The sequence below is a fragment of the Neopsephotus bourkii genome, unplaced genomic scaffold (assembly GCF_033783945.1).
Source record: "Neopsephotus bourkii isolate Nb327-2 ecotype Australia unplaced genomic scaffold, CSIRO-AGI_Nbou_v1 NB_855, whole genome shotgun sequence".
In the NCBI taxonomy this organism is placed as follows: Eukaryota; Metazoa; Chordata; class Aves; order Psittaciformes; family Psittacidae; genus Neopsephotus; species Neopsephotus bourkii.
Window position 1 is genome coordinate 3,500,813 of NW_026901351.1, and position 11,096 is coordinate 3,511,908.

Consider the following 11,096-nt stretch of genomic DNA (forward strand, 5'->3'; position numbering starts at 1 on the left):
TCAAAAAATTCAGATTCCTGTTACAATCTTTGCCGTATTTTCCATTATACTGGATATTACTGTACTATCTTAATATCTCACAGCACTTCTAAGCACGACTTTAAATGTAAGAGCAACTGTGAGATTCTTGGCTTTACACACAGGTGAAGAGACTTCAGGGATAAAATGACCAGCCCTCAGTAGCTGGGCTGGATATACCACTCTGCAGTCTTAAACTTCCAGCTTTCAGCATTAAATCCAGTACTTTAAATTATGTGGTTGGGTGTATTTGTTTTATAGTTGCAGTGTAAAGCTGAGTCTCTGTACAGAATATTTTCCAACAGCTCCCTATCATGATTACAACAATAGCAGGACATAAGCAAACACTGTGTATAAGCAACTTATATGACAGAGTGGCAGAAATACAGTTGCTGAACCATATAGAAATATAGTTTGCTGGTACCACTGCACACAGCGAGGGATGTGTATTGATGTGGCAATAGGAGATCTGTCAAAAAGCATCAGTGTGGGCTCAGTTCATGAATCCCATTTACCTCCTGTGTAACATGACTGATTACAGCTGACCTACAGCTACTTTAAACGTGTAACTCAATTTTCAAAGCTAATTATGATCAGGGAGGCTGATCTTAATCATTTTATACAAGATACTGTATAAAATGCAGTATAATCAAGAAAAATTGAATATATATCTCTGATTCAAATAGAAATTTAATCGTTGGAGTTCAAGGGAAATAGTGCTACTAATAATCTGTAGATTGCCTTTTTACTATATCACTTATACCAGAAACCAAACAGGAATAAACTGTGTTTGCAGAGACATTGACATGTTAATCTATGCTTCACAAAGAATCAAGTTTCTTTCCTGTGTGACCCACAGGAACTCCACAAAAAGACAGCTAAAAAGTTACATCGTGGATATATAAATTCAGTAAGCATTACTGCAGAGACATTACACCCATGGTCTGCAAAGGGCTAAAGGCCTCTTAACAATCATGATGCAACTGGCATCAAAACCCCCCCCCGCATCAACCCATGCCTACAACAGCAACCAATAATTACAAGACCAATGGAGTTCAGCTAATGTTAGAAACGAGAAGATATTTTTAAAACATTTCCCTCTTTTAGGTCCTCTTTGACCATGTTAAACCAGCTTTACAAAAGGACCAGTCTTGGCTAACCAAGTCACTGCAGCAAAGGTGAACACTCCTCCTGACACTCTTCACTCTTAAACTCATCCTTACGATACCCAACTCAGTGATGTTCCCATAAAAAAACCTGTTAAGGCTCTCAGGGTAAAGGGCATTGAAATGGAAAGGGATGCAGATGTTATGCTCCAAAGGAAATTATTCTTTTTTATCATTCATAAAATGGTAACAGAAGATAAGCAGTTACAGGGTTGGGGGTACCTCTCAACTGTGTCTAGTGGCTGAGGTATCAGGCTTCACACCTTTACCTCGCCTGACCTAAATTTCACCATTCTGCTATTTTTAGAGAAGACCTTGAAATACAGCAGCCTGCAGCCAGCCAGGAGCCCTCAGCACATTTAACAAGGCTCACAGCACCCCTGCTAACCTTCTCCTTTGCCAGTGGATTAATGCAGTGATTAGGTGGCTTTCTTAAGTGAGGTATTGTTTCATTTCAGCAATAGGAAAACTACAGTGCAATAAACAATAAATATTTTGAACCGATCAAGCAGCTTAGAAGCATATCTGTTTCCCTTAGGGCTCAATGTGTCTTGAAAAGGTAGGAAAACCCAACAATTTCAAATCCTCTCTCCCTCTACACACCCCACAGCCAACAACCATATTTGACCTTCTCTTTTTTAACTCTTCCATCATCTTTAGCTCTTAATTCTGGTGCAGCAGCTGTGTAAATATAGCTAGAACTAAGAAGCCACAATCTTCACAGCTCAGGCATTATCATATCTTATTTTCCTGAGCTGTTTGCAAGCACTGTCTGGCCTCCCTGCCTATTTTTTATCCTTAGATTTTGGGTTTGCCTTTGAATAAAATCAGTATGTGAGTACTTGATGACTGTGACCTTTGCCAGGCCCCACGGCAAGCCAGCAGCATTGTCCAGGTGCCTCGCCACTCAGGTGCCTCAGATCACTCACAGCCAGCCCCAATAAAACAGAACACTGCCAAGGAGGAAACACAAGCTCTTAATTTGCTGCTTGGGACTTTTTTCAGCTAGGTCTTTGAAACTGCAATTTTGCTTCTTTACAGCTGGTTTAAGAAGACTGAGTAATGCTTTACAGAAGGCAAGGTACCAGCTGTGTATCAGCCCTTTATTTTGCTCTTGTATGGTTAGGACATCTGTGGGAGTCCATAGGACAACCCCAGGCATCAACCTGCTGCCAAGTCAGGCTGTGTATTTCCCCTTAGTTTAAAGACACACGCAACAGTTTATCCACAAAGCTCTGCAGTCTTATCCTGCTCCTAAAAATAATGACAACCTGCAGAGCAACGTGAGCTGGGGGAGGCTTTCACATACCTGTGTCAGTCAGGATTAAAGAAAATAATACAATGCTTTCGTCATCCCTCAGACTAGATAAACAAGAGATGATGCCCATTCACAGCTACTTACACATCCCTTCCAGCAGCAACAAGGGTTGTTCAGGCTCAGGGACGCAAAGCTGTAAGGCTGTCAGCGGGGCTGTAAGCTGTGACCCTCTCAAAAGATGAATTGCCCACCAGTAAAGTACAAACACTGATCCAAAAAGACCGATTCATGCCTAGCTTTCTCTCTCAGAAGAGGTGAAGACAGCATTATAAGCATGTTACCTAGCTTTCATGCATTGCAATCTGCACAGCTGAATAAATACTGCATACTACGATCACAGTGCCTGCATAGGATATGCAGATTGCCTACACTTGCCACATTCTACCTTACCAAGTCCTTCTCTCTTAGCATCAATGCAGGATCTAAATCCTCCTCAGATGCCGAGAGACACTCAGCTCTCAACAAAAAGTTTCACCCAGGCACCAATTAGCACCCTGCTATTTGTAAACAAATGATCCAAGATGCAGATAACCCCCCAGAAGGCAGACCTTTTGGGGTCCAGTCTGGCTCAGCTAGCCCCCACCAGCCTGCTTTCTGCTCCTTGCTGACCACTGGGTCCCAGGTAATAAACTCCCACAAGACCAAAGTGCTGTGCAAGGTGGTACAGAAGGACCTAAGTCAGGCTGGGAACCATGGACTGGCTGCCCACAGAAAGAATCAATCCTGTCTCAATGAAACATGAAAATTTGAGGAGAGAAAGGTTTCACTTATAACCTGTCTGAAAACCAGGACTGGTTTTTTTTTCCAAATGTAAATGAACATTCAGCACAACACAACTTGAAACTGATGCTGAGAACCTAAAGGAGTTGCACCATCCTGTAGTACTTTTTTCTAGCTGAAATGGTCACAAGGTAGCACACAGTTACACAGCTAGAAAACAGAGACCAGATTCTGAAGGTTGGTTAACCTTAAACGATTGCATGTGCATGAACAGCTGAGGCAATGCCATACCGACTTTCATAAGCTAAGACAACAGTGATAAGGTTACAAGACTTTGTGGATTGTTCAACAGTACTGCAGCAACTTAAATGCAATTCTGTACTTCCTTCAAGTAGAAGCAGTAACTTACCAAACAGAGCATCTTTTGTAGCCCATTCTAGCAAAACATGTTTTAAAATTTAAGTTGTGTAACTCCAGCAGTCACAAAATTACACCTCCTTATTCAGATCCTCTGAAGGTTTTCTTACATATACTAGTATTTAGGCCAGAATCTGTCAATTCATGGTATAGAAGAAACTGATCCCAGTCTGACAGCATACGCCAGCAGAAACTTGATCAGCCAAGATACCAAATGCTCTCCTGCAGTCACCATTTTGTTGATAGCTGAAGACTTTGTCATACTAATACAGAACATCTTTTTGCGGGTACTGCTACATTAGTGTATTTTACTCAGAACAGCTACTGTAATATTCCAGCAAAAAAGTTCTAGTACAGATAAAGGTATAGCTTGAACATAAAATCTATCCTCCACTCAGAAGTTTTCTATTTCCATATCAGTATTAAACATGATATCAACCATGACATTTTAGAAACACTGCTCTCCACCTTAACTCACTTATTCCTCCAGAGTACTAGAGTACAGACCAGTCAAGACTTTGTATTTAAAAATCAGTCATCTGAAGTTTTTATATATAGAAGAATTTAGGGAGCCTGTCACCAGATAAACACTAGCATGGGTAATATGCACAACAAAACACAGCTTTTTTAAGCAGGATGCTTTTTCAACTATTCCCAGTAGAAGTCTGATGAATACTCATAATGAAGTTATTGGTTTGTATTATACAATTTTTCTACTGGGTACAAAGAGCCAGCCTGCCATCTCACCTTCCTTGAGCTAGTAGTCCTGTACACCCAATAGGAAGGAATAGCCAGGTTATACCAATTACACCCCAAATTCATAGGGCTCAGCATCACTAATGAAGCTTTTTCTCAAGACCGCTAGTAACCTGCATTTTGATGTGCTATGTTACATAAATAGAAATGAAAACATCCAGGTTTTCAGAGATAGGTTTGGATATTCATGTTCAAACTCAGCAGGTTTGGGTTGCAGGCTAAATGAAGCTTATCTTGTCTACATTCAGGTCCGCCAAATAATTAGAAGCTTCCATGTTTCTTGTCACATCCTGCTCATTGCCATAAAATCTGAGGAGGAGATTTATCCAAGGCTTAAGTACGTGCGAATCCCTCAGATGGCTTCAGATACAGAAGCCTGAAGATATTAAGTACCACCTGTGAGTACATGTGTAAATGCTCAACATTGCACGTGACACAAAGTACGTTCAGCTATATGAAAGATTTTTCAAATTATGCAAGATCCATCACGTCAGAAGGGAGTCACTCCAGTTAATTTCTTCTGTGAATACACAGATATGCCACTGATTTAAAGTTTATAATGAGATACTGCAATTTAAAATACTGTAATGCTTATGAGCCTCACCACACTTACAAGACTTTGGTTTTCAACAGAAAAGTTTTACTATTACTGGAATCAGTCTGTGCACAGGGGTAGGTGAGAACATACTGCAGCAGCACAGGAAGTCAGACACCTTCTCTCTGCAGGCTTGTTTTGAATTGTTTATTGAGGTTTAAGAAGTCATCCACATTTCTATAAATATAGACATTACTTGAGTAAGTGACTTACAATGTCACCAGTGCAGGTACATATATAACCAACATACAAAAGCTCCACTGGAAGCTACTTCAGTTTATTCAAAAAGGACCAAGATGCCATAAAATTAAAAAAAAAAAAAAAACCAACAAAACAAAACAAAAAACAGCTGTCACTTTCAGTTATTGAAGACACTAAAGTGCATTTTTGGTTACCTCCTGGACCAACAGCTGCTAGTTAAAAAGCTTGATTTGTATTTTAAAACATGTCTAAGTTACACTGATTGACATTCAGGGTTGTAGCTGTCATCCTCCTGATGCACAGCAGCAGGTAAGAAAAACATTACTTTGCTGGTTGAGTAAGAGGAGGAAGTAGATTTTGCTTTTTTGTTTTTACTTTTTTTCCATCTAGTATTTCCAACAAAAGTTTGAAGAAAATCTAACATTCTGATGAATTTTTACAGCACCACTAAAAGTTAGTCTTAAAAATCCAGGCTCTGTTTTAGCCCTTTTAATTGCTAGCCAAGTATCTAAAGAGCTCTGTACCAGTAAGAAAAACTACCCTCCCTTTTCCATCAAGCACTATCCTGCCCAGTTAACACTGTTTGCACACTCTGTAAACAAGAACAGCTTAAAGCATAATTAAAGCAGAACACAGGCCTATCTTGAAAATCTTCTTTCCCTACTCACCCCCTCCCCCCACCCCCGGCAGTGTCAAATGTTTGAGTGTATAAAGCATTATTACATTCCTAACGACAAAATACTTGAAGAGTCACAATAAAAAAAAAAAAGGCATACATTGAAAGTGACATAGCAATTACCACTTTAATCAAATGGGGTATTTCGGGGAAATACAAGATGTGCTCTGCTAATTTTAACTTCATCTTTACTTCATTATAATTCTGTTTCATTGCCATAAAAGTCACTAGTAGAGCGAAAAATTCTGCATTGGTTAGAACCACAACAGCCAGAGTTGTTCTTTATAGCGCCTTTACTGCAATTAATTTACTTTTAACTTGCTAGGAGGAGGCCATAATACTCATCATCCAGAAATATTACTAATTTTGAGTAACAGTTTAAACCTGATCAGCACTGTATAATGAAGAATGGCTACTTCTAAAAAAATAAAAGACCTTACATACCAAAAACATGCTATATGTTGGGAAACCATTTTTTCATGCTCCAGCATGTTGTTTACATTTTTTACTTGCCAGAAAGTCTTTCTTTTATCAGCTGAAGAATCCACAGCACTTAAGTTTCAAGTATTTGAACTGAACATGAATCAATTTCAAAAAGTGCCAAATGAAAAAAAAAAATAAAAAACACAACCCTACACATGTAGCCAAGCTTTCATAGAAATCCCCAAACAAGGTAAAAAAAAAAAAAAAAAAAAAAAAAAAAAAAACAAAAAAAAAGCCTCTCGAAAGAATGGCTTACTAGCTTCATACATGTTTTTAAAGCTGTATAATGTTCACCTAAACACTCCACTTACGAGCATTGTAAGTTTAAAAATACAGAACACCTTCAATGCAAATTGCTTGCAGCGGGTACCCTCAAACATGAATACAACACTAAGCAGAAACCCCTAATTTTATTTGGCTATTTGGACATCCATGTCACATATACCCACCCATTCATTTCCTGATAGTATTACATCATCTATTAGGGCTTCTGAAATATTGCAGAGCCAGAAAACTCAGAAGAGACTAGTGTAAAAAACACCAAACAGAAGAAAATCCAAACCAACAAAAGTTCAATGACTGCACAGCCTTCCACACGGCGAGGCTGTGCAACTGACTGTTTAACGTAACTAAGCTTAAAAGCATCCAAACAAGCAGGCCTGGGTTTGGAAGCCGTCTCGTCAAATTTTGACCATGTTACTACTCTAAAATAGAAATGTCAAAATAGAACTCATCTCTTCTTTTTCTGTTGTCTCAGCATTTTCCTTCGCTTAATTATCATATCATGTAGCTTCTCCAGTCCCTCTTTGAGTCCATCTCCAATGATTGCACAGGTGGGCTGCAAATGCCAGGGTGTTGAAGAACTCAACTCACTCATCGCTAACATCTTCTCGATTTCAGAAAGGGAGAGAGAGTTCCTCAAGTCCTGCTTGTTAGCAATGATAAGGACAGGCACTCCTTGATTTTCGGATATCCTAGTGATCTTATGAAGTTCTGTTTTAGCCTCCTCCATTCTCTCAACATCGACGGAGTCCACCACAAACACAATGCCATCGGTGCACCTCGTGTACGACTTCCACAGCGGCCTCAGCTTCTCCTGGCCGCCGACATCCCAGAAGTGGAAAGTGACCGTTTTCGAGTTGCCCAGCGTCACTTTGATTTTCTCCGTGTTAAATCCTTTCGTGGGGACAGTGTTGACGAACTCATTGAACTGCAGCCTGTAGAGCACAGTCGTCTTCCCAGCGGAGTCCAGACCCAAGATGACAATGTGGAAACTCTGGAACGAAGGCAGGCTGGAGAGGATCGGCGTCTGGTCCGAGAGTCCATTCCCCATTGCCAGACGGGAAGGTGACAGCAGACTGCCACAAGCACAGGCCGGCTCCCACGACTACGCTGGCCGCCGCGCTAGGCTCGGATCCTGCCAACGACAAAACCGACGTTAGCCTTCAGACGGTCCCTCTCCACCACAGCCGGGCTTTTGGGGCCGCAAAGCCCTGGCCAGCGCCGCCGTCTTAAGCGGCAAGGCGGCCGCAGGCAGCGCGATGCGGCTCGACACACGTCCCCCTCCCGGCGCAGCGGGCTCTGCCGCCCCGCGGCGGCGGCCGCTGCCGACACTGCAGCTCGCCTGGCACCTGCAACCCCTCACCGCCGCCCCTCACCTACCGCAGTCCCTGTCAGCGGGCGCGTCCCTCAGCGCGGGAAGACGAGGGCAACTCGCGACCCCATGCCCGCACGCCGCGTCCGCCACACGCGCCACAACTGCCGCTGCCGCCGCTGCTGCCGCCGCTATCAGTGCCGCCGCTATCAGTGCCGCCGCTCCCAGCACCACAGCGACTCTCCCGCATCTGGCAGCAAGGCACCTCCCAGCCCGCGCCTAGCCCTGCGCGCACCGCCCCGCAGCCCCCCATTGGCTCCGCCGCGCGGCGGGGGCGGAGAGGAGGGCGCGCTGCCCTTCGCCTATTGGCCGGCAGTACAGGCCACTCACCGGAGAACCGGGGTTCTATCGTCCTCTGCCGGACGCTGCGGCTGGGGAAAGGGCCGCGGCCTCCGCAGCGGCTGGGGGGGGCACCGCTCCCAGCCCACAGCCTGCCCGAAACACCCCACTCCGCCCTCCGCGGTCCCACTCCCTCCTTGCGGAGCGGAGTCACTGTGTTACACGGCCCCCTCCGGGAAAGCCGTCCTGCTCCAACGGGCGGACGGCAGCGCCCTGCCGGTCTGGGCACCCGCCCTGTTGCCGGAGACGCCTGCGCCCATTGGGTGCGGGTGCTGTCACTCTAGCCCCGCCCCCTAGAGGCCTGGGAAACTGCTCGGCAGCGCCTCACAGCGCACCTGCGCCCCTGCCGGGAGTACACTGGCCGGCCTCGCCTCTGCGCAGCCCGCGGGGGGGGGGGAGCCGGCGGCAACGCCCTGCTGCGGGCACCGCTCCCTACAGGAAGCCCCCGGGGCGGCACGGGGGTGCCTGCCTTGGTCGCTCCGCTCGCTTTGCCGTTGCCTTGCTTCCTCACCATCCGCAAACCGCTTCCGTAGCCGACGCGCGCCCTCCCGTCGCCTGGCAAAGGGCCTCGAGGCGGCGGCCTTGGCCACGTGACCTGCGGCGGGCAGTGGTTGTGGGGCCCCGCCCTCCCCGATCCGCGGCGTTGGGGGGGGGGGGGTACGGGTACGGTGGGGCTGTTCGGTGATGGGGACATCGGGTCGCTGCAGTGCGGTTCGTACTGCTGTTGGAATATGAATTGCCTTACTGAGCCCGCTCTCTTCGAGTGGCGCAACAAATACCGCAGGCTGCAAGCTACCGCCGCCTAGGATAGCTGCAGACACCGACAGGGGCGGGGAGAAGGGAGGGAAGTGCTGTAAGCGGGATTTCTTGCTGGTGTTGCATAAGTAATAGAATGCCCCAAGGGTTCAGGCCCGCTTGTATGTTCTTAGCATACTCTTACTGCCTTTTTGCTTGTCCCTACGAAACAGGAAGGGAACAGTCCGGGAGCAACTAACAGAGTGGATGAAGTCGACCTGTTAGATGCCTGACATAGAAAGGGCAGCAGTGCTCAGTTCTGAATGAATGTAATTGTCACCTAGGTTAGCTACAAGGAATGTTTCCCACGGCACAGGCCTATGTTAAGTTATTCTTCATTTTAATATCTAAGCATGATTTGAGCAGTGAAGTCTTTCAAAGTCAGAACTTATTACTAACGTCTAATAAGACTTTTTCCTGTGTTACTGCTTGCAGAGCATACAAGTTTTAGAGGAGGACTGCAGGAGTATTTTTTCTCTGATGTTCTTGCTGTCCTACCTTCATTCTGTTCCTTCCCATGGAACAATTTTCACTTAATGCGTTTACTACAGCTATAGGTGGTTGTGGCCTTGTGGGTGGTTACTTCTGCCAGTGTTGGATGTACACCAGCTCGATGTAAAATAGCAGTAGTACACAGATGGGTTTGCTGGCTTCAGAGCAAAGCATATTAGAGAGGTCTTCATGTATAGCCATTTCTTAGATAAAAAATAAATCAGTCTTTTTGAAAGAAACATATTTAACTGCCAATTAAAGCTCTTACGCTGATGATTCTGTTTTCTTTACTTTGTATCACAGTCATCAAAATCTTTGACCAGTTGGTTTCCAGTAAAAAAGGTGTCATTTTTTATATTAAACTTGGTTTCATTTCTCTAGAGGACTTTCAAATTTGTTGGTGTGGCTGCTGAAAAAGGATGAATTTTTAAGAATATTCTGGCAATCATTTCTTTTTTCGTTTGAAATAGCACTATATATTTTAAATCACAAATAACTGTGATGTATAAAAAGTAATTTAATGGAAAAAAAATCCACAGTGTACTGTAGACAAGGTTTCATGTAGTTAAAGTGTTAAGAGCCCTTCTAAAGTGTTATGGTCCTACTAAAAATAGCAAAATTTCCACTTGCTTACATCTGAGATTAATGTTTCGCTGCTTTTATCTTTGTTAGTTATATATTGATATATACATATATATAGAACAGGTTGCCCAGGGAGGTTGTGAATGCTCCATCCCTGGCGTTGTTCAAGGCCAGGTTGGACGAGGCCTTGGGTGATACGGTTTAGAGCGAGGTGTCCTTGGGATTTGATGATCTTAAGGTCCTTTCCAACCCTAACTATTCTATGATTCTACATCCTGATCTTCCTTTCTTTGGAGGAAGTGGCCTGTTTGTATAGGAAAGCACTTTTACATCTGTGGAAAAGTAGGGATAAGTTACTACTCTTAAGGCTAGCTATTAAGGTTTCTGAGTTGGCAGTATTTTAACCTACTTTTAGATAGCATAAAAAGCTGCACAGCATGCAATGTGAAAGAAAAGCACTTTCCGTGACAGTAAAGGCAGGCCTTAATTATTTCTTGGATGGTTTCCAGTAATTTAAAATTGGTGGAAACCAAGATATACCTTGTTAAGGAATATTACCAGAGATAATAGATTTATTCATAAAATTTGACAAGCTGAAATAAATCAAATTGACCTTTATCTCCACCTACAAAATAATGTATTTCCTTTTTTAATGGAAAAATAAGCCTATTAGATATTATAGTCTTCTAAACTTTAATGTCTGATTGTTACCAAGATCTGTTCACACTTCTAACACAGCTTTATAGTAACATATTTTACAATTAATTCCACAAGGAGGGATATGGGCCAGCTCCTGTTTTATTGGAGTATTTTAATTTTAAACATAAAATGAGGAAAGATACCCTTTATTTTCTTCTCTGCTGAAAACCAGTCAATACATAATA

General features: G+C 43.6%; 1 protein-coding gene across 2 annotated transcripts; it reads right to left on the bottom strand.

The window, feature by feature from the left end:
- Window positions 1–5,123: 5,123 nt before the first annotated feature.
- ARL4A (ADP ribosylation factor like GTPase 4A) lies at window positions 5,124–8,427 on the bottom strand. 2 transcript variants are annotated; one of them, XM_061356479.1, is made up of 2 exons: window positions 8,335–8,427; window positions 5,124–7,767 (listed from the first exon to the last, which is right to left on the bottom strand). In XM_061356479.1, exon 2 carries the CDS (start codon window positions 7,681–7,683, stop codon window positions 7,081–7,083), a length of 603 nt encoding a protein of 200 aa, XP_061212463.1. In that variant the 5' UTR covers window positions 7,684–7,767; window positions 8,335–8,427; the 3' UTR covers window positions 5,124–7,080. The 2 variants fall into 2 exon arrangements, with proteins under 2 accessions (XP_061212463.1, XP_061212464.1); XM_061356480.1 differs by lacking the exon at window positions 8,335–8,427 and adding an exon at window positions 8,013–8,146.
- Window positions 8,428–11,096: the final 2,669 nt, after the last annotated feature.